Source organism: Onthophagus taurus, chromosome 3, assembly GCF_036711975.1.
Source record: "Onthophagus taurus isolate NC chromosome 3, IU_Otau_3.0, whole genome shotgun sequence".
Lineage (NCBI taxonomy): Eukaryota > Metazoa > Arthropoda > Insecta > Coleoptera > Scarabaeidae > Onthophagus > Onthophagus taurus.
In genome coordinates, this window is record NC_091968.1 from 18337766 (window position 1) to 18362190 (window position 24425).

Below are 24425 nucleotides of genomic sequence, written 5' to 3' on the forward strand. Positions count from 1 at the left end.
CATTTAGTTCGTTGTTCTCTTCTCGAACTACATACGACTTTTCTCGACGTTTACGTATGTCCACACTTCCAATATCTCCAATCTCCAATATCAGTTCATATCGAAACATCGCCTGCTCGGAAGTTTTTATCTCAACTCTATCTGATAAGCTAATCAAATATGGGGTGTTCTATTTAAAATTTTCGACTTTCTTGCAATTGAATATGGAAAAACAGTAGTTGCATTTTTGAACATCCTGTATAAGATAAACCGATGTAGCCAATGGTGCTCTATTTAAGGATATTTAAGCAGCAACTGTTACAAATTTTAGCTTTCTAGCTCGATCAATTGCCAAGAAATTCAGATTTGAAGATTTTAATTGCTAAAAAAAGGTTCTAATTAAAATAACTCAAAAACTAGAAGCACTAGGTATCAACATGTCTTATCAAAGTCAACTTAGTTTTGTGTGTAGAATCACATCAGACTTACGTGAGACACCCTGTATAATAAAACCGCTCGCCTTTGTTCTAGCAAGCGATCTAATAAATAATAGGTTGAATGCCATCGAGTGGAAACATCCTGCACAAATTTGTGTACAGGAACTTTTTAATTCTGCTTGAATTGCATGTAATTTTTCATGGCCGGCGTGGTTAAAGTATGTAACTATTTTTCTGGATCTAATTATCATTTCGATTATTTCGGGTTGTGTTTTCAAAAAATTATTTATTGCTAAGTGCAGCGTATGGATGAAACATCGTACTGACTGGCAGTCGGACTCTCTTACTCCTTTAACTATGTTCGGTCCATTGTCGTGCACAATTGCACTCATTTTGAAATTTTGTCAAGTTCCAACTAGCTATAACATCAGTTAATGTTTGGGCTATATCTTCCACAGTGTGACTACCTTCAAAATGTTTCATTTCAAGTACAGCATAATGAACTTGGAAGGTTTCTGAAATCCAGTGACCAGTAAAACTTAAAAAACTTGAATTATTTCCATCACAAGTCCACATGGCTGTTGTTATTGAAATGGTTTCCGCAAGGCTAATAGTGTTTTGTATTTTATCGCTTACTAAATGAAAGAGTAAGAAAACGTTTCTAAACGAAACGATGCGATTTCTTTATTTATCTTTTTCAGTACAACATGTTTCGGCTAACAAGTGCTCATATCAAAGTGCTATATTCGAATATCCCAATTCATGAGTCCATATCTATAATAAAAAATCACCTAGATAACCACCACCAATATCTTAATATTAATCATAATGAAATAACAACTTTCTGCAACCTTCTGAAAATAGTTTGTAATCAAAACTTCTTTATATTTCACAATCGACATTATCAAATGTCTGATGGTCTTCCCATGGGATCTCCAATTTCGGGCATCATCGCGGAAATGTTCGTCAATGACTTCGAGAAGCAGTTATTCTCAGAGAAATATAAACTTTTCACATCCGATATCTCATACTATGGACGCTACGTAGACGATATACTTATCGTTTATGAGAGTAACGCTGCTAAACTTAGGGCATTGTACAACATCTTCAACATCAACAACTTAGAATTCACTATGGAAAAGGAACTAAATAAGAGCATTAACTTCCTCGACTTTAGTATCTCCAGAGATCATAACGACCATCTGTCTTTTAATATATATAGAAAACCAACATCTACAGATTCGATAATTCCGAAGAATTCTTTTAATCTAACGTCACACAAAGAAGCTGCCTTCAGATTCAACTTTAATCGGCTTAACACCATACCACTCAATTATTCAGACTACATTTCAGAACTTAAAATAATTCTTAGTATCGGAACAAATAATGGTTATAGTTTCTGGGACATGCAAAACATATACAACAGATAAAAACCATATAAAAACTTCTAACTTGCGTTTATTAATATAAAGTCGTACTAGTTTCGGGTTACCCCATCATCAGCGACAACTATAAAGAGTACGAAAAATAAGATAACAATCAAAAAGTGATAAATATAATAAAGTGAAGTTAACTCGATAAAAAATATATTTTATAAATAATAAATTTTGTTGAAAAAAAGTTAGAAGTTAAGTTAAAATATAAGACGTTCAAAGAATTTATTTAAAAAACGCGAAAAAACTATAAACTAATCTTAAATCAAACAAAAATAATCTAAAATTAGAGGCAAAACAATCAAAAAGGAAAACTTTTTATGGAGAAAATTTAAATTTTAAATAGAGTTGACCACGAGGAAAATGAGGAAAAATGAAAAAATCTCAAAAAACTGAAAAATACTTACAGTCAATGAAGCTATAAAAGGTGCAGACTGGAAATCAGGTGAAAGTAAAGCATTTTGCTATCTGATGGATAAACAAAATGAAGATGAAGTTGAAAATACAAATGGCGACGTTAAAAATGTAGAATCTAAAAATAATAAAAAGGGGGAAAAATGAAAACCTTATAAAAATTTAATTATTAGAAGGACCAAATCAAAAAATGAAGTATAAAAATGAAAAAACTTACGTTAAAAAATTAGAAATTCGAATAAATCTTTAAGATCGTATTAAAGATGTGTTGGTGGGATGAGATGAGGCGAGACTGAGTAAATCAAGCCAGAGCAAATGTTAAACTGGATAAGAGAGATAAAAATAAAAGAGAAAAAGATGAGGGAAATAATCGCTCTGTGAAAAAAATTTTAAAATTTAAAACATAAAGAAAAAGAATATTAGAATGTAAATTATTTAGATTGAAGGTATGTGAATATAGGTTTGTATAAATTCTGAATTTGGTCATTAAGCAAAGTAAAGTTATTATTATTATTATGTCTATGGATTTCTAATAATTCCAATAGATCAAGTCTATAGCTTTTCTGGCATTTATAAATAAGTGAAATATTATTAAAATTAATGTTATGTCCCGTTTCAACTCTATGTTTGTAAATATTTGATTGAATTTTGGTTTTGTGTTCATTCATTCTGTTTTCCAGTCTACGGCCAGTTTGACCCACATAAATTCCCTTACAATTAGAGCATCCGATTGAATACACCCCACTCTCCTTGAGAACATCAAATTGTTTATAATGATAATTAGATAGAAGCTTAAGAAGAGAATTATTGTTAGAAAAGGCTAAGGTTATATTAAATTTTTTGAAAATATGTTTAGACTCCATAGTAATATGATTGAAAGCGATGGGTTTATAAATGGAAATGTTATCGGTTTTAGTGAATAACGGATCTTTTTGTTGTTGTATTTTATTATGTAATTTACTAATGACATTAGAAGGAAAACCGAAATGATAAGCTAAGTTATAGATATAATTAAATTCCTTTATTTTGTTAATCTCTGATAAAGGGTAATTAAGGGCTCTATTAATCAAGTATCTGAAATTAGCTAATTTATGTGACATGGGGTGAGCAGAATCAAAAGGAATTGTGGTAGGAATAACTGTTGGCTTCCTAAAAATGTCATAAGTAATGGAATCAGAGTTATCTCTGGTAACAGTAAGATCAAGAAAGTTGAGAGTTTTATTCCCTTCAATTTCTAGTGTAAAGTTAAGTTTAGGAAATAAGCTGTTAAGGTAGTTATGAAAATCGTTTAGCTCGGCAGCACTCCCCTCCCAAACACAAAAGACATCATCCACATATCGAATCCATTTATAAATATGGTTTTGAAAAGGATTGTTGTTGTTAATTATATATTTATTTTCAACATGATCAAGGAAGATGTCAGAGAGAAGACCGGACAAGGGCATGCCCATAGGAAGTCCTTCACTGATATGGTAAAATTCATTGTTAAAAGAACAATAGTTTTGAGATACGACATGTTTAAGTAATTTATTTAAATGTTCTGTAGTATTATTATTATTGAAGAAATCTTTAAAAATTTTAGAAACTAGGTTTAAAGTAAAATCAATTGGGACATTGGAATACAAATTTGTTACATCAAAGGATATTAGGATTTTATTTTTATAATTTAAATGTTCAGTTTGTTCAATGAATTTAGTGGAATTATTAATCGAGAATTTAGGTTTGAAATTTATAGTTTTGAAAATCTTTAGTAAAAAACATGATATCTTTTCTGTAGGTGAGTTATTAAATGAAGTGATAGGCCGAATGGGCATGTTTATCTTATATAGTTTGGGAAGCGAGTACAACCTAGGTATAGTAGGGTTCATGTGAATAAAAAGTGAACTATTAAAAAATGTTTGGTTCTGCAGAGAGGGTGTGTATTCAATCAGAGTCTCCTTACATTGGTTTATTACTTCTCTGGTCCTTCGTATAGTTCTCTCAAGTGGGTTGATGTTAAGTTTGACATAGCTGTTTGCTAACATAAAATCATGAGTTTTATCAATGTAATCACTCTTACTAATAATCACAACGCCGGCGCCCTTGTCAGCTTTAACAAAAATACCATCACCCTCATCGAGTTTTGCTTTTATGCTTTTTATGATCTTCCACTGTGAAGAGTTAATTATTTTTATCTTTATTTTTATTTTTATTAAATTTCTGTTGAATCTCTTTCTTTTTAACAAAGGATATTAATTGATTTTTAATCTCATTGAATTCGGGTTGGTTTTTTATGATGACATCAAAATCAACAGCGATATCAGTTAAATTAGGTTTACTAGAAAGAGCAAACTTATAACCCTTTTCAATGAGATTAACCTCTTCTTCGGTGAAGGTGATGTCAGTTAAGTTGGTGAATTGTGATGTTTTGTTTAAACTATTAAATTGTTTTTCTTTGTAATTATCAGTCCTGACCTTATCCCTATTCTTCCTCAAACTATCTATCTTCCTCATTTTCCTACGTAGATCGTCTCTCTTCGTGATGTTGGCCTCGTGATAGGCCGAATGGGCATATCACTTCATTTAATAACTCACCCACAGAAAAGATATCATGTTTTTTACTAAAGATTTTCAAAACTATAAATTTCAAACCTAAATTCTCGATTAATAATTCCACTAAATTCATTGAACAAACTGAACATTTAAATTATAAAAATAAAATCCTAATATCCTTTGATGTAACAAATTTGTATTCCAATGTCCCAATTGATTTTACTTTAAACCTAGTTTCTAAAATTTTTAAAGATTTCTTCAATAATAATAATACTACAGAACATTTAAATAAATTACTTAAACATGTCGTATCTCAAAACTATTGTTCTTTTAACAATGAATTTTACCATATCAGTGAAGGACTTCCTATGGGCATGCCCTTGTCCGGTCTTCTCTCTGACATCTTCCTTGATCATGTTGAAAATAAATATATAATTAACAACAACAATCCTTTTCAAAACCATATTTATAAATGGATTCGATATGTGGATGATGTCTTTTGTGTTTGGGAGGGGAGTGCTGCCGAGCTAAACGATTTTCATAACTACCTTAACAGCTTATTTCCTAAACTTAACTTTACACTAGAAATTGAAGGGAATAAAACTCTCAACTTTCTTGATCTTACTGTTACCAGAGATAACTCTGATTCCATTACTTATGACATTTTTAGGAAGCCAACAGTTATTCCTACCACAATTCCTTTTGATTCTGCTCACCCCATGTCACATAAATTAGCTAATTTCAGATACTTGATTAATAGAGCCCTTAATTACCCTTTATCAGAGATTAACAAAATAAAGGAATTTAATTATATCTATAACTTAGCTTATCATTTCGGTTTTCCTTCTAATGTCATTAGTAAATTACATAATAAAATACAACAACAAAAAGATCCGTTATTCACTAAAACCGATAACATTTCCATTTATAAACCCATCTCTTTCAATCATATTACTATGGAGTCTAAACATATTTTCAAAAAATTTAATATAACCTTAGCCTTTTCTAACAATAATTCTCTTCTTAAGCTTCTATCTAATTATCATTATAAACAATTTGATGTTCTCAAGGAGAGTGGGGTGTATTCAATCGGATGCTCTAATTGTAAGGGAATTTATGTGGGTCAAACTGGCCGTAGACTGGAAAACAGAATTAATGAACACAAAACCAAAATTCAATCAAATATTTACAAACATAGAGTTGAAACGGGACATAACATTAATTTTAATAATATTTCACTTATTCATAAATGCCAGAAAAGCTATAGACTTGATCTATTGGAATTATTAGAAATCCATAGACATAATAATAATAATAACTTTACTTTGCTTAATGACCAAATTCAGAATTTATACAAACCTATATTCACATACCTTCAATCTAAATAATTTACATTCTAATATTCTTTTTCTTTATGTTTTAAATTTTAAAATTTTTTTCACAGAGCGATTATTTCCCTCATCTTTTTCTCTTTTATTTTTATCTCTCTTATCCAGTTTAACATTTGCTCTGGCTTGATTTACTCAGTCTCGCCTCATCTCATCCCACCAACACATCTTTAATACGATCTTAAAGATTTATTCGAATTTCTAATTTTTTAACGTAAGTTTTTTCATTTTTATACTTCATTTTTTGATTTGGTCCTTCTAATAATTAAATTTTTATAAGGTTTTCATTTTTCCCCCTTTTTATTATTTTTAGATTCTACATTTTTAACGTCGCCATTTGTATTTTCAACTTCATCTTCATTTTGTTTATCCATCAGATAGCAAAATGCTTTACTTTCACCTGATTTCCAGTCTGCACCTTTTATAGCTTCATTGACTGTAAGTATTTTTCAGTTTTTTGAGATTTTTTCATTTTTCCTCATTTTCCTCGTGGTCAACTCTATTTAAAATTTAAATTTTCTCCATAAAAAGTTTTCCTTTTTGATTGTTTTGCCTCTAATTTTAGATTATTTTTGTTTGATTTAAGATTAGTTTATAGTTTTTTCGCGTTTTTTAAATAAATTCTTTGAACGTTTTATATTTTAACTTAACTTCTAACTTTTTTTCAACAAAATTTATTATTTATAAAATATATTTTTTATCGAGTTAACTTCACTTTATTATATTTATCACTTTTTGATTGTTATCTTATTTTTCGTACTCTTTATAGTTGTCGCTGATGATGGGGTAACCCGAAACTAGTACGACTTTATATTAATAAACGCAAGTTAGAAGTTTTTATATGGTTTTTATTTGATCATTATTCTTGCAACATGGATAACTCTTTTCATATACAACAGAGTTCACTCATCGTTAATTAACAGAATAGTATATCCCCGACACAACAATAGAAACAAGATAATCTCCCTTCCATTTGCGCCCTCCATACAGCATAAAATCACTCAAAAGTTTAACATATCTACGGCGTTCTCTTCCAATAAGAAATTAGGTCATATGCTAACTAATAACAAACACCGTTTTGACAAGTCCGAGTTAAGTGGAGTATACAGGATCGAATGCGAAGATTGTGATCGGTTTTATATAGGACAGACAGGCAGGAACATCCAAACCAGGTTTAAGGAACATCTTAAATGTAAAAACTCCGCAATATACCAACACCTAAAAGAAAATAATCATAAAACCAGTCTCAATTGTACAAAAATACTAAAGAATATTAAAAAATCCAAACTTTTAGATTTATACGAGGAACTTCATATCTACAGAAAACAAACTTATTAACAACATAACGGATATCAACAATTTTAGATTCTTTATAAAATACATTTAATTTCTTCGCGCGCAAGTCTATTTTTCACAACGATAGGTTTTTATTCTTTGTTAAAAACCTGTATAGCACGCGTCCCATTCTTGTTCTTTAACTGTTGTACTTTCGCGTTTATACTTTTAGATCAACTGACATTCTTTGAACATTTTGTTAGTATTGTTTTTCGTCCTTTTCAAGTAAGTTACATAAACTCTGTTCATTAAGTTAAGTTTTATGTTTTTCAAATTCACTTGTAGTGGTTCGACCCTTTTGTTTTTTCTGAAGGATTTTTACATGTTCTTTGAGTGACCTTTTCTAATTTACTTCAATGAAATGATTTATATATATGTATACGATTTCCCGATTACTCATATGTGTACCACATTGACGGTAACTATTCCGTTTTTTGTATCAATTTTCATGCAATTTTTGTTTCAACGAAGGCAAGTTATCGCTTACTCTTGAAAATCCGAAAGTTCGACCTTTGAGAACCTCGTGAACAGGTACGAAGCAAAGTACAACATTTTTGTATTAAGATTTTCACTTCAGTATCAAACGGAGAATATCGCCACGTATAACTTTTACGCCAATTTATACACACATTTATCTATCACTAATGCATCATTGTATTAGGAATATAATACGGTTCCGTCATTGCAGGAGCCGTTATACAATAGTATGCAATGTAAATTATACTTAACGTGTACCTATATATAATACTAGTTTAAATGGCAGAAACCAGACGAATATTAGGAGAGTACCAGGCCAGGTTTAATGCTGGAGAATCAACAACTGACCAAATATTCAGGGTCAGACAAGTAAACTATCAGGTTGCGTTTGCCATTTTAAACAGATAACCAGTATAGGTGCGCCGATCATCTATAGATGATCCCAACCTGCATCTGTACAACATTCCATTTCTTTCCCTGAAGTTCTATAAGTTAGTTCCAAATTTATTGTTCCTTTTAAATACTTTAACACTCTTTTTGCGGCAATCCAATGACTCTCGTTATAATTTGTGTTAAATTGACTTAAGAAGTTAACGCTAAATGTAATATCTGGTCTTGTACCAATTGATGCATACATTAAACTTCCGATCAGACTTTGATATCTGATTACTTCAGGTTTTTGTAATTTTGAATTTGGGTCCATTGGTGTACTGACTGGTTTTGAGTTTTCCATACCAAATAGCTGTAGAACATCTTTTCTATACTTCTTTTGTGAAATTTTGATCGTTGTCTCCCCCTACACTTTGTATCACCCATAATTTTAATAATTCGGGATCTGAAAAACGGACTGTGAGACAAACAATTCAGTGTATTACGTACAAATATTTATTATCTTTTAATTGCCGACGGAATCAATCAAGAAGAATCAACAACTGAAAAAATATTCAGCGTCGGACAAGTAAACCAGAAACACTAGGAATACAAAATCAATGATTTTATTAAATATTTATAAGATGCGTTATCGTGATATCAATATTTTTATTTTGAATAAATCATTTAAACATAATTAATTTTTTAACATGTGTTGTGTTTTATGCTATTAATAACAATATGTAATTGGGTACTTAATTTGAAATAGAGTTCAAAAAAATTTCTTTTTGATGATTGTTACTAAAGAATTAATGAAGAGATAGGACTTCTTGAGTTCCTAAAAAAATATATTTAAATCGCTTTTCTGCTTTTAATTCAAATTATTTACATTTGCTGATGCAGTATAGGACATTTCACCAAATAAAGGAACTCGTATAGTGAGTGGTTGTTGGCTCAAACAAAGTAAAGTCAACACTTGTTTTCGTGTCACCACATCCGCATCATACCAGTTCAAATTATACACCACGTTCGCAACATTGTTACCCTAACAAAATAAAAATACATCAAACATTTTTGTTTTACATATTCAAAATAATTCATACCGCCGTAGTCATTTTTTGTCCAAATGTGTGACTTAAAAATAACCCAAACCAAGTTGTTACACCAACGGTAAAGCTTGTTATATCTTTTCTCTAAAAAAATAACATTTTATTAATTATATCATTACGTTTAATTAAAATTGAAACCAAAAGAAATGAAGTAGTGGAGATGATTGAAACACATACACCAAGCAGTTTTTGAGGTACAACTAATTTGATGTGCACTTTATTACTGAATTGAAACATCCTAAAATAAAAAAAAAATACTTATTTATGTACTAACACATTTTTTAAGGGTAAGATACCTGAATATTTCTTGATGATACGTGATAATAGGTTGGAGTATTCTAAAATTTCTTTCCTTATTTTTGGTTAATGTGATGTCATCCATCATCTGATTAAGTTTTTCAATACGTATAATCAATAATTCCAACGAATAACAATACATCACTACCGTAACGAATATAATAGTAAGTACTATCCTCATAATGAATGTTTGAAATAGTATTATTAATGTCATACTCCATGGTTTCAGATTAAATGGGAAATAATATTCCAATAGTAAACAATGTTTAGTTGTTTTAAATGTAGCGCAATTATCGTCCAACAGAGTAAGATATGCTATGAAGTATGCCCAAAGGTAGGTACCATAATTGATTATTTTTAATACATTTTTTATGTTTCTTTCAACAATTTCCAATCTTTGCGGAATATCAAAATGATTAAAGTCGCTTAATAATTTAATCATCTCAAACACTTGATTTCGATGTTGCAATGCTTGCATAGAACCAGACAAAAATAGAGCTGCGACCATAATAAATTGCAAATGAAATAAACATTTGTAAAAATTGGCCTGGTAATCTGAAAATAAAAAAAAATATTTCCATTCTTTAAACAGTTAGATAATTCTTACTCATAAATTCTTTTAGCGCAGGATATGCGCTGAAAGATATATTTAGAGCAACCAAAATTATTCCCCCGAGTCCTGCAAATCTTTGGTTGGTGGGCCAACTGTGGTATTTCTGCAAATATTTTTCGATAAGGTAACAACCAAGGGTTCTCGACATTTTGTAGCAACTGCACTGACTGAATTGAACGAAGTAGCCAAGAAATAATATATATATAATGTTAGGAAAATATTAATACGCAGCTGCAAAAGTACATTCAAAAGATATTAAGATTAATTATTAAATGTGATGTACAATAAATGTTCTAACGTCGTTTACAAAGTTCATTTCAAGTTCATATTAAATGGATCTTTTGAAAAGTATTGAATAAAATTAAGATATAAGACTTTATAAAAAAAAATAATTGAAACATATTTTTTTTAATTTAGCTTAAGGAGGGAAACCACATTAGGAGGCTCATTTTCATTGATTTTTTAGGATTTTTTGGGTGGAAAGAATTGATTAGAATTTAATCAAATTTTGACACTATTTTGTTTATATTTCGAACAACTTTTGTGAATTTTTTTGAATAATTTTACAGAAAAATAACAAAGTTATTCACTGATGTCCGCTGGACGCAGTGATGCCAGATTAGGGATTTTATCCCTAGTTTTAGGGACAAATCCGACTAAAAGGGATAATGGGATTTTTGATTGATTTCTAGGGATTTTACTCAAGTATTCACATGTTGTTCGCCACCACGGTTATTGCTTATTTTAAACTATTTAATTATTAATCCGCAATAAACTCGTGCCGTCGGTGTACACATAATATAGAGTAGGATACATACCAAAATACAGTATGTAGAATACAGACATTCTGCGCTATCTAGTAAAGGGTAACAGAATGTTTAGTAAATTGATTTGAAGGCAGCTATTTGATTTACGATATCCGGAGAAGTAACATTGCGTTGCCCGAGGATTTACCGAATAAAGTTATTCTAAATAAAATTTAGTGCAGCGTTCAGTTTATGACTCGAGTTTATGACAGTTCACGTAACGGCAACTAGTAAATATGTGTATTGTTTGCGAAAAATGAGCTCTTCATCAGACGACTATGTTTAATTAACCTTAACAAAAGGCCTTTGTCCCTTAATGGTGAAGAATCCCCACAACCGTCAATGTCTCGCGATGATGACCGAACGCCAATTAAGAAGCTGAAATTACAGAAAGTGCGTCACAAGCTATCTAAACAGAAACAATACGCTCAAAAATTTAGACCAGAATGGAAGCAGCATCCTCATTTTAAGGGCTGGCTAACAGAACATCCATCCGGCGACAAGACCCTTTGCATGTGTACAGCATGCAATGCTGAATTGAAATGCGGCAAATCGGAATTGGTGCGGCACACTACGAGAGCTAAACGCAAGAAAAATGTCGCCAAAGTGAGGGGTTTACAACCGGTTACTGCTTTATTTAATTTAAGTGCGTCAAATAAAAGCAAAGTGACAACTGCTGAAATTAAGTTAGCTAACCTTTTAGCGCATCATAACGTAGCATATCAGTTCGCCGATCATTTAATTCCAGTTTTGAAAGATTGTTTCCCTGATTCGAGTATTTTAAAGGACGTACAAAAACTGTTAATATAATCAAAAATGTAATCGCCCATAAAGAAACCGCTGATCTTTCTAAATTACTGGCAACAAAATACTTTAGTGTCTTGATTAATAAATTACTATGTATTGTAGTAAAGTACGTCGATGATTACGGCAAAATATGTGACAAGCTTCTACAGTTGATAACAATTGATGCGAGGGATTGTAGTGCCGAGAAACTATTTCTAGCATTCAGTAACTGCCTAACATCAAAAGGTATTTCTATCTCTAATGTGATAGGACTTTCTTCAGATAACGCCAGTGTCATGGTGGGAAAAAACTACTCTTTTATGACGCGCCTTCAAGCAGAAACAAAAACTCTTGTAGTTTTACCCTGCATATGTCATTCGTCTGCTTTAGTGGCAAGTAGAGCCTGCTCGAAATTGTCACGGACTCCAGAAGAATTTTTACGGAACATGGCTAGCTACTTTTCGGTGTCGGCAAAGAGAAGTGCACAGTTTTAAAGTTATGTTAAAGTTATCTGTTACTAGATGGCTTTGCATGCAACATGTAGTTGAGCGAGTTTTAGAAAATTGGGACGTTTTGATCGAATATTTCAGACTAGAGATGTTAGAGGAAAACTCGAAAGTCGTGGCCACCCTTTTTGAAGAACTCAACAACAAAAGCACAAAGGCTATTCTGCTGTTCCTCAATCATATTCTGAAGTACTTCAATACCTTTAATGCTTTGTTCCATTGCAAAAAACTCTTAATTCATGAACTGTCGACTGAGTGTAAGAAAATATATAAAAGCATAACAATGCACATTAAGCCTGAATATTTAAATGATTTTCAATTCAACTGCAAAAATCCACGACATTTTCTGGATCTCAAGGATATAGACCTAGGACAAAATTGTAACACACTGTTACAAAATTTACCGGAACCGGTGCAAATATCAATTAAAAAATTGTGTTTGGAGTACCTCATAACTGCTGCTGAGTAGATACAAAAGCGATTTCCTTTACACGACGATTTTTTTAACAGTTTAATCTTTTTGAACCCTGCAGTTGCTAAAAGCATAAGTAAGCCGGACAGCTTAAAATCCTTAAAAGTAGTATGGTCTAAATTTATCTCTTTAGAGGAAATAAATGGAGATCGAATTGATTTTCAGTGGAAAAAGATAGCTATTCACTATAGTGAAAGCACTGAACCCCCAGAACAATCCGTTGAAGAATTTTGGTTCAAACTAGGACAATATACAAATTTCAACGATGAGAGAGAATTTAAAGACATAGCTACCTTGTGCATGTCGTTGCCTCATAGCAATGCACAAACAGAAAGAGTTTTTTCCGCAATAACTGATGTAAAAACAAAAAAAAGAAATAAATTAAGTAGCGAAGCACTAAACGCCATTTGTGTTACTCGTTTCTCTAGTGCCAACTGCTGTCAAAATTTTCATATAGATAAAGATCACTTCAGTTTGATGGCAGCTAGTAATTTGTATAGCAAATGAACGTTTATAAGAGTTAAAAATATACCTTTTCCTTATTTATGTTACTTATGTTGTTATTAGTATTTTTGTGAAATAAAAATATATTTAGCTAATTTTAACTTTTTATTTGTTCGTTACAAATAATATGCATGTCAATGATTCTGTGCTTTGGAGATATTCTAGCGATTTTAGAGTGTTTACAATTTAGGGATATACTAGGGATTTTTTCATGGACATCTAGTGATTTCTTGTTGGAGCAATATGGCATCACTGATTGCAACTGGTGGAGAATATTAATACGCAGCTGCAAAAGTACATTTAAAAGACATTAAGGTTAATTATTAAATGTGATATATAATGAAGGTTGTAACGTCGTATGCAAAGTTCATTTCAAGTTCATATTAAATGGATCTTTTGAAAAGCATTGAATAAAATTAAGATATTAAACATTATAAAAAAATGTAATTGAAAAATTTTTTTAAAATTTCGTTACAGGTAAAGTATCTAAAAAATAGTCAGGAAGGAAAGTAAGAGTTAGATTTCAAAAGATCTTCATCGATGAGAAATGTATATTGAGTAAACAAAGTGAAAATTTACGGTCGAAAGAAAAATAAAAAAAGTAATAAAAACGGTGGATTAGGATGAGGAATTGGAGATGATGAACTGGAGTATTATTAAGCAGGACATATTACAAGAAACAGACACAAATGCCGCCTTTTGAGATCCGTCCTCCAAGGGAAAATGTATGGTAGAAGAGGATGCCGTAAAGAAACTTAAGGGCATGGTTCTCAAATACTACCACCGAACTATACATAACCGCTGTGAATAAAGTTATATCCTTGTTTATAGATATACATAGTTATCCAAAGAATGTAGTTCGTGGTCATGATGCCTAGATGGCAGGGTGACTTATGTGGCGCCATTCATCAAAATTTAAATTTTACTATACGCACCCTAACGTATTACTACGAAAAACGTAAAATAAGTTGCAAGTATTTTAGTATTTCTTGCATAGAAAAAAAATCGATAATGTGTCCTTCGAGAATAATACCGAATACGTCGGTAGGTACCGATTTGTAGACGCCAAATTTTTTTAAGTAGGTGTATGAACAGGTTTTATGAGAGGAAACCAACAGCGTTGAGTCTTTTTAAGACGTTTGTTTAAAAGACTATATTTTAAGGCATTTAAGGCATTGTAAGGCATTCAAATTGAGACTACCTAATAACCCATAAAACATCAATTTTATCAAAAAAGTTTCAGATAGAACTTTCATCGTATAAAGGCGGAAAGTATTTTGAACGATTTTTATTGCATATTAGAAGCGCCATCAATATTTTTCAATTGTTAAGTATGCTTTCCAAAAGGTACATGTTTTTTGATAAGCATGGTTTTTCGAAGAAAGGGCCAATTAAAAAGTTACCTATAATCCCACACAATATATTAGCTGCCCAACGTCGTTAGTAATTCATTTCACGTAACCAATAAAGCATACTTGTATCTAATAACAAAATGAAATTAGCTTTTGGATATCATTCTCCTAAAGCTCTTGATGCAAAGTCGTCTGTCAAGTTGGCACTACATCTTGCGATTTCAATAGAAAAAAATATTGCATTAATTGTCGTTTAATTAGTTGTAATTTGTCGCAAAGTTTACAAATTTCGTCGTGTCCTTTTTTAAATATATGGATTATTACGAACATCAGCTTAAACATTGAATTTCTTGTAGCGCCTTTTTCATATAAAAAGGGACCTACACAATATAGGATGTTTCTGTCTGGAAATCTTTGTTCGAATAAATTTTGGGCATAATTAATATCTCTGCCTGCTCCATAAACAAAAGTCATTTTAGTTTTTTCAGCAATTGTGCCCTTTCCATGCATAATTAAAATAAGCAATAAAGTTACTATTTTACAACATAAGTAATTTGTAATTTGCAATTATAAGTAGTTAGCAGGATTTGTTATGTTTTTTGTTGTTATGTATTAATGATTTTCATTATGTTCAGTCAACACAATAAAGTCAACCTTAAAAAAGTTCATTAATATACAGGCTGTTTCTAAATTGCGATATCAAGGAGTGATTTTTCAACAAAAATTTAGGGGAGTCTTTCATATAACTTTTTGTTCAAAAAACCCCTTCCCCACCGAGTTACAGCACTCTAAAGTTAGGGGAAAAAATTGTTTTTATTTAATAAATCCACTATGGAGGAATTTAGAACATTGAAACATTGCAGGTAACTGTTGTTAATAAAATGACACTTTTTGACGATTTCTATAACCCGAAAATGTTATTACAAGAGGCTGAACAAATCAACACCATAATAGTTTGCATTAGAACTTTTTAATACGTCTACATTTTTCTATTTAAAAACTTGATTTAAATAGTAGGATTCAATACGCAACTTTTTTGTCTCTTGACATTTTCTCCTAAAATTGTTAGTTTGATCACAAAAAAATAAAATAATACATAGGCTCAAGTGAGTTAATTCAGAGATTGATTATTATTAGTCAAAGAAATGAAGTTATGTCAAATTGTTCTCAGCATTATTTTATTTTTTATGATCAAATTAACAATTTGTTAGTAATAAAATGTCAAGAGATAAGAAAGTTGCAGATTTTTCCCTTAATTTTAGAGGGCTATATAACTTGGAGGAGAAGGGGTTTCAAACGAAAAGTTATATGAAAGACACCCCGTAATTTTCGATGAAAAATCATCCCTTGAAATCTTTCACATCAATTTAGAAACACTGGTATAATAAAATCAGAAATACTTCATTTTTATTTATTTAATTGATTCTAATTAATGTTTCTTAATTTTCGTATTTGTATTTTAACCAAAGAATTCTCAACGAGGAAATAATAAAGAAGGAATTTGTATACGTGAAGTCCTTTATCCAAACTCGAGTAGTTGCAAAAAAACTTTGTTTATACTACATACTCGTTTGATATGTGTGATTGTGGATATATATGTATGTGTGTCCACAATATAAATTAATATTTTAATAAGTAATAATATGACTACACTAATATAACTACATTCACAGGATTGATAGGACTGACAGGATTGATTATTTTTAATGATAATAATATTAATAATTTTATATAGTAACGTTCTTTTTGTTTTGTACATGTCGTGTGCACAGCATGCTACAGCCACTTCCCAGCCTATAAAGATTAATAAAAAGAGGAATATGGTGGTTAAAGAACAAATAAATCATATTTAAAAATTGAAAGTAACTTTTTTTTGAATTTTTATATCATGAGAATTGATTGCCTCGCTGTGGTGACAAGTTGAATTTTCTTTTAAAAGAAATGCTGGTTTAAGGTTGTTGATGTTAACAGCTACTTCCTTGTTATTTTTGAAAATTACAAAATATTTCGGAAATGTTTTTATCACTTTAAATGGGCCTTCATATCTTGGTGTTAAAGAGGGTTGAATCCCATTAATTTTGACAAAAACAAATTTTGAAATGAATAAATCTTTATGAATAAATGGTTTTTGGTTAGAATGAAAAACTGTGTTTACTGATTTCAAACAAGAGAATGTTTCTCGTAAACTAGATAGCAATGGATCAGATTCCAAAGGGTGTTGAATATTAACAAAAAATTTTCCTGGAAGCCTAAGTGGTTGACCGTATACAAGTTCGGCAGATGAACAACCTAGGTCTTCCTTTAGAGATGATCTGAGGCCTAGGAGAACCAAGGGAAGATCATTGTTCCACCTCGTAGTGTTACCTCTGGCAGTTATGGCTGTTTTTAAAGAACAGTGAAACCTTTCTAAAATTCCGTTGCTTTGGGGATGGAAGGTGGATGTATGAATTTGACGTGTTCCTAGAAGGGTGTGAAATTTTGAAAAGAGTTTTGATTCGAATTGTCGTCCCTGATCATGGGTTATAGTGCTAGGAATGCCAAATCGGCTGAAATAATGTCGAAACAAAGTATCCGCAATAGAAGAAGAACCAATATCTTTGAGAGGAAAAGCTTCTGGCCAACGCGTGAAACGATCTATTACGGTGAGCACATATGTGCAGCCAAGGGACGGAGTGAGAGGACCGACCAAATCAATGTGGATATGGTCGAATCTTAATTTTGGTATCGGAATTTTACTAATAGGTGATTTTGTGTACTTTTGAACTTTTGTTTGTTGACATCGCAAACAGGTTTTTGTCCATAACTGAATGTGTTTTGTCATGTGAGGCCAAAAGAATCGTGTTTTGATGATGTGTGTAGTAGCGCGAATACCAGGATGTGTTAAGTTGTGAAATTTGTTGAAAATTGTTTTACGAAATTTTTGTGGTATGTATGTTCGAGGATTGTTTGTTGAAATGTCGCACCAAAGCTTTACATCTGAATGTGATGTTGTTTGTTGCGATAGGTTATATTTAGTAGTTTGTGTCTTTGAGTATTGTTTGTTTAGTAAATGTGTTAATTCTGTATCGTTAAATTGCGCGTTTTTTAAGGTTTGTGTGTCAGGGTACTGTGAATTTAGAGAATCAATATTTGTTCTGGACAACGTGTCCGCTACAATGTTTGATTCTCCTGTAATGTACCTGATATCTGATGTGAATTGTGTTATGTAAGTAAGATATCGTGTCTGACGTGGAGTTTTTTCTGTGTTAGAAAAAATTGTGTTGATTAGAGGTTTGTGATCAGTGTAAACTACAAATTGATGTCCATGTAAAAAATGTTTAAAGAATTTGATACTAGTGTAAATTGCTAACAATTCTCTATCAAAAGTTGAATAATTTATTTGGCTTGAAGATAATTTTTGAGAAAAAAATGCTAAAGGTTGTGTTTTATTGTCTATAGTCTGTGATAAAACTGCTCCTATACCTTTACTTGAGGCGTCTGTCGTCAGTGAAAGAGTTGCTTGTGGTGATGGGTGTGCAAGAGTGACGGATTTTGATAAAAGTTCTTTGGCTTTAGTGAAAGAAATGTCGTGAAGGTGTGTCCAAGAGGTGATTGATTTAAGTTTTTGTGAATAAAGTGTTTTTGATAAATGATGTAAAGGAGCTAAAATGTTTGAGATGTTTGGTAAAAATCTGTGATAAAAATTTATCATTCCTAAGAATCGCTGTAATTGTTTTAGTGTGGTTGGTTTTGGAAATTCAGTTATGGCATTAACCTTAGATTGCGAAGGGCGAACGCCTTCAGCAGAAATTTGATGACTTAGGAAATTTAAATCTGTAACTCCAAAAACACATTTTGTTGGTTGTATATTAATATTACAAGAGCTTAACCTCTCAAACAATTGTTGTAAATGAAGATAATGTTCTTCTTCATTGCGACTGGCTACTAGAATATCATCTAGATATACGAATAGGAAATCTAAGCCAGATAGAACTTCGTTTATAAATCTTTGAAAGGTTTGTGCCGCATTACGTAAACCGAAAGGCATTCTCGTGAACTCGAACAGACCAAATGGTGTAGTGATAGCCGTTTTAGGAATATCGTCTTCTTCTACAGGAATTTGGTGATAAGCTCGTACCAGATCTAATTTTGAAAAAATGTTGCAATTGTGTAAATGTAAATTAAAATCTTGAATGTGCGGAAGAGGATAACGATCTGGAACTGTGATGTTGTTGAGTTGTCGGTAGTCTCCACATGGTCTCCAATCGTTGGAATCTTTCTTAGGAACCATGTGAAGAGGCGACGCTGTAGAAGAAGAAGAGGGTCGGCAGATTCCTAATGCCACCATTTGTTCGAATTCTTTCTTTGCGATGTTGTGTTTGTGCACGTCTAAACGTCGGGGACGACAAAACGGTAAGTGTGAGTTGGTAACAATTCTGTGTCGAGTGTTATGTCCAACTGGTTTTGTAAAGTCCGGTGTAGACGTTAATTTTGGAAATTTTTTTAAGAGTGTTGTATATTTGGTTTCAAAAGAAAAAATTTTGGGAGTTGGAATAGTATTTTTGACAATGGAACCAATTGAAAACAGATTGGTTTTCGAATCTACCAATCGCTTCTTTTTTATATCCACCAAGATACCAAATGCATGAAGGAAATCCGCACCAATGATTGGTTTACTAACATTAGCTATAGTAAATACGAATGGGAAATTCCTTCTTAGATTTAATGAAATTGTAAGCATTTTTTTACCGTATGTAGTAATTGTAGTACCATTAGCGGCAGAAAGGTTTGAGTTGGTATCTTGGTTACGTTTCGGATATAATTTGTGAGGTAGAACCGAAATGTCAGCTCCAGTGTCAATTGAAAAATTTAGGTTATTTTGATTGTCAAAAATGAAAAGTCGCAAATTGACAGAATTTACCGTAAATTGAGGTTGACTTTTTGTCAAAATTTTGAATTTGGAAAAATTTTGTTTTTCTTTTGAAACCTTTATTAGTTTTTTGATGTCGATGGAAAATTTTTGTTTTTGTCGGTGAAGGAATTATAAAATTTGCAATATGTTCCTCCACATTTAACCGCGTTGTCTCCAAATTTACGGTGATACCAACAAATAGTCGAATAACTCGTAGAATTAGATCTATTCCGCGAATGACGTGACGAAGAACGATGTCTATCTCGAGAATTGTGAAAACAATTACAATTACAATTCTTCGACGTATTTGTTGGTATGTTTTGAAATTGGGTAGTCAAAGAATTTATTTGATTTTCCAAATTTTTTGTCCTGTTGTTGTTGTTGTTGTGTAATGGTAGTCACTAGTGCTTGACACGTTAACGTCAGATTTTGGATTGTTGTTAGTAATTCGTCGTGTGGTGGTGTTTTTGTGGTGCGATGTTTTTTCCTTCCGAGAGGTGTGTTGAGGTCGACGTCAAATTCATTGATTCCCACACCTTGTCGGCAATGGAAAGAATGTCCACCACGTCCTCTTTACCAGAAGCGAGGAGTGCAACCGAAACAACACGGGTAGTCTCCTTTGCCACAATTTTAATAATAAATTTGGACTAACCACCTGAGAACCACCAACCGTGGTCAACATCGCTCGATAAAAATCTGACGGTTTTTGATCTCCCATTTGCGAACCTAACAGAACATCGTCCAGCCGTTTTTCTTCACTCAATGATAACCTGTCGATTAACAATTTTTTGAGTGAAGAATATGGATTTATGTCTGGAGGGTTCTGTATGAGATCTACCACAGTACAGATGATCTCAGTGGGTAAATTTGCCAAAAGAATGTTAAATGTGGAGGAACATATTGCAAATTTTATAATTCCTTTGTGGATATATATGTATGTGTGTCCACAATATAAATTAATATTTTAATAAGTAATAATATGACTACACTAATATAACTACATTCACAGGATTGATAGGACTGACAGGATTGATTATTTTTAATGATAATAATATTAATAATTTTATATAGTAACGTTCTTTTTGTTTTGTACATGTCGTGTGCACAGCATGCTACAGTGATCTATTAAACTGTCGGTCGGCCAATTGCTCAAAGGAACGGTCGGAGCTACCACGTCTGGAATTAAGTCTGTAATAGGACGAACAAAAATCAAAACTGACTTTTTGTATTTCTACTACAATTTAAATCGAGAATAATTATTGGTTTTTTTTTATTTTATCCGAGAAAAGTACTAATTGATTTATTTAATTAGCAAGTTAATTTTTGGTTTTCTATTATAAAAAAGGATATTTTTTAAAATATTTAGATGTAATGCTTAACCCATTTAAGGCCAGCGGTGCGTTAGCGCACCACTGTTAAAAAAATGTTTTTTCACTTATTATTGGCAACACACCTTTTATTCTAGGATGAAAAGTTACTTAAAAGATTAGGTTATTTTTAACGATAATTTATATTCTTCTAATATTACGAGTTAATGCTATGGTATCTGTTAAAATTTCACAAATTTGGACATTTGCCCGTCCCCGAACTATTTTTTATATAAATTGTTGCTAATTTTGATCTTAATTTTTCTACGTGGATATTCGTAAACTCAAATCTTTATATTTTGATATTAGTGCATTACTTTGGAAATGTTTTGTGATTTTCTTTATAAAAAATTACGCTAAACTCGGTAGTGCATAAGTGCACCATTGGCCAGATACGTATATTTCACCTGAGAATACAAGTCCAGACAGATGGTGCCTTATTTTGGAAGACATTGTTGCAAAATGTTTATAAAAGGGTGTCTGTCGTCTTCGGATGGATATTTATTTCAATTTGCTCCATATGAAGGGGCAAACACATCAAGAGAAAAGTCAGAACTTAGCTTAGGAGGCCAAGTTGTTGTTGATTTGCTAAAGATCGTAAAAACCCCTTAAAAACTTTTTCTCTTCGTACAAGTTGTTGAAATGTTTGAATGAAAAGGACTTTTACGCTACGGGAACCATAAGAGATAACCGAACAGCTAAATGTCCTTTAGAAAGTATCAAAGTTATTTCGAAAAAGAAACAAGGGAGTTATGATTCCGTATTTGACAAAGCGACAAAAATATCCTTGACTAGATGGAACGACAATTCAGTAGTTACCATTATTAGCAATAACTTTAGTGTGCAACCTTTGACCACCGCTAGACGATACAACCGAAGAGAGCGGAAAATCGTTATGATTCCTCAACCAAATATAATCTCTGAGTATAACAAATATATGGGAGGCATAAACTTACATGATATGGAATTTCCAACTATATAATAAATGTGGGAGGCAAAAAGTGGTGGTGGCCGTTGTTTGTAAATTTGCTAGACATTACCATCAATTATTGGAAATTGTTCAACATGGCAAATAATAATAAAATTACGCAATTGGACTTCAAGTCATACATTGCCGTACGTCTGATGTAGGCGGAAAATGATTTATGATTTGAATTAGTCAAAGGTGCCTTTACGCACCATCATCTTTTTCATATACCCAATTTTTTTTTTGATTTGATTTATGCCGAATCGTCTTACTTATCATATTTTTTGCAATAAACAATAATTTTTTTCTAAACTTTACAATTATTATTTTCTACCTTGTCCGTAAATGGGTTAAAGTAATTAAATATTTTATATGTTAAACAATTTCGTGTTCAATCACATAATTTCAATTAATCTTTTATTCTGAGTATGCAACTTCTACTACAAGTTGGATTTCCAATTTTATTCAATTCATTCATAAATGATGTTTTTCTCGTTTGCCGTTAGAGGCAGCACGAGCTAGAGCAGCCCAACTCGACCGGTTGGATAACTATGTATATCTATAAACAAGGGTTATATCCACAATGATCGCCAATAATCGAAACGATAGGCACCCGAAGAAGAAGAAGATGCCATCGTTGGCGAAATGGATATCCAAGGGTTTAATCATTGAACCTCGAGCGCAAGCAACAGTATTTGAACTGTATTTCTTAGCCATTGTACAAGCAACAATGTTGAAAATTTGTCTAATTTATTTATTTTTTTATTTATTTAAATTAATAGTAAACACATATAAGGTAAACAAAAACAAAAACTCCCATAACACTCCCATATAACTAATTTCTATTATGATCAGTACCAAGCTGGCGCATGGGGGTAACCGCAAAAATTGAAAAATCATTCTGGGATGCAATCCGAATAGAGTAACCATGTGAGACAGTCGGTCCGGTGATTTTAAAATGTTATTCATAATTGCTAAGGTGTATAACAGTTTAATAGTAAATAAGTCACACTCAGCAAACAATAACGCAGATGGGAAAGTACGGGACCTATGCATCATTATTTTAATAGCACATTTTTGAAACGTAATTAATTTCTGAAGATAAGAATCAGCTGCAGAGCCCCATGCCAAAGTGCCATACTGCAGGTTTGATTATATAACTCCAAAGTAATATATCTTAAAATGAAATCGCATAGATGACGTAATCTTTTAAACATGTAAGTACTACGTCAACCATCCTTGCAATATGAGCATTCCATCTCAAATGATTGTCAATTAATACACCCAAATAAGTAGCAACTTGCACAGATGTAATCCTTTTACAATTGCAATCGTCCACACAACAATCATTTTCATGAATTGGAAGGCTAGAAAACCAATTATTGGTATCCTTTCTAATGGTACACCTTATAAAATTTGACTTGCTATCATTTAAAATAAGTTTACTGCTATTTAGCCAGTTATTTATTAATATGAAATCTGCTATAGCTCTATCTTCAACATCCGCCCAAGAACGGCCTTCCACATACAGAACGGTATCATCCGCATAACAGATTAAGTCTCCATTGAGTGTTAATGAAAGCAAGTCATTTATATAAATTAAAAACAAAAGCTGACCCAAAACCGTTCCCGGTGGCACCCTGACATTCATCGATACCGAACAGCTGAGACTTTGACCAATCTTCACATATTGAGATCTCTCTTGCAGATAGTCCCACATTAATTTCAAAGGTATACCTCTCACCCCATAAATATCGAGCTAACGCAACAAAAACTGTAGTCAACCGTGTCAAAGGCTTTAGCTATATCCAAAAAATAGCTAGGCAAGGCCTTGATTTCTCAAAACTATTTTTAACTTTTGTTGTAAGTTCCGCAATGGCATCACTTGTTGATTTACCCTTAGTGAAGTCATATTGATTCTTAGAAAGAATACTATTTTCAATAGAACAAACAAATCAAGGATCTTGACAACTTACGGATTAGACAACGCAAGCTATTAAGTGGCTTGGCTTTCCTACGTAGATGCAGAGAAAAGAAAGTAACGCCAAATTTCCTCAGAGTGAAGCCCCATATCGACACCGCTGCAGCACGTAGGATCTTGATCAAGACAGAACAGGCGCTGATACGAGAAAGAATTCACAAAACCTTTAAAGATCTGCAGAGAATAAGTGAGGGGTTACTACGACTCCACCTCTCACTTTCCAATTCCATGGCAAGAGAAGACTGGGGCAAAGTAGACAGGATAACCATAGAGAAGGCGGAACATGAATTCAAAAGATGTCGGGATAAGCAGATTAAGAAATTCGAATCGTGGTTATTATTCGACCGTGGTTATGGACAGAAAGGAATACGACGACAAGATCAAGAGCCTTTTGGACCCAGCCACCTATA

The 24425-nt window shown here is 32.1% G+C and overlaps 1 protein-coding gene and 2 long non-coding RNA genes across 3 annotated transcripts; 1 reads left to right on the forward strand and 2 right to left on the reverse strand.

The window, feature by feature from the left end:
• Positions 1-1851: 1851 nt before the first annotated feature.
• LOC111415104 (uncharacterized) lies at positions 1852-2825 on the reverse strand. Its single transcript, XR_002706346.2, has 3 exons — positions 2481-2825; positions 2257-2381; positions 1852-1925 (listed from the first exon to the last, which is right to left on the reverse strand). It is a non-coding gene; the product is annotated as an uncharacterized lncRNA (long non-coding RNA).
• Positions 2826-4820: 1995 nt separating this feature from the next.
• LOC111415105 (uncharacterized) lies at positions 4821-8958 on the forward strand. The gene is made up of 3 exons (XR_002706347.2): positions 4821-6397; positions 6497-6621; positions 6953-8958. It is a non-coding gene; the product is annotated as an uncharacterized lncRNA (long non-coding RNA).
• A 140-nt stretch (positions 8959-9098) lies between these two features.
• LOC139429611 (odorant receptor 43a-like) lies at positions 9099-10306 on the reverse strand. The gene is made up of 5 exons (XM_071195544.1): positions 9770-10306; positions 9612-9711; positions 9468-9557; positions 9254-9409; positions 9099-9202 (listed from the first exon to the last, which is right to left on the reverse strand). Exons 1-5 carry the CDS (start codon positions 10276-10278, stop codon positions 9137-9139), a joined length of 921 nt encoding a protein of 306 aa, XP_071051645.1. The 5' UTR covers positions 10279-10306; the 3' UTR covers positions 9099-9136.
• Between the last annotated feature and the right edge of the window lie 14119 nt (positions 10307-24425).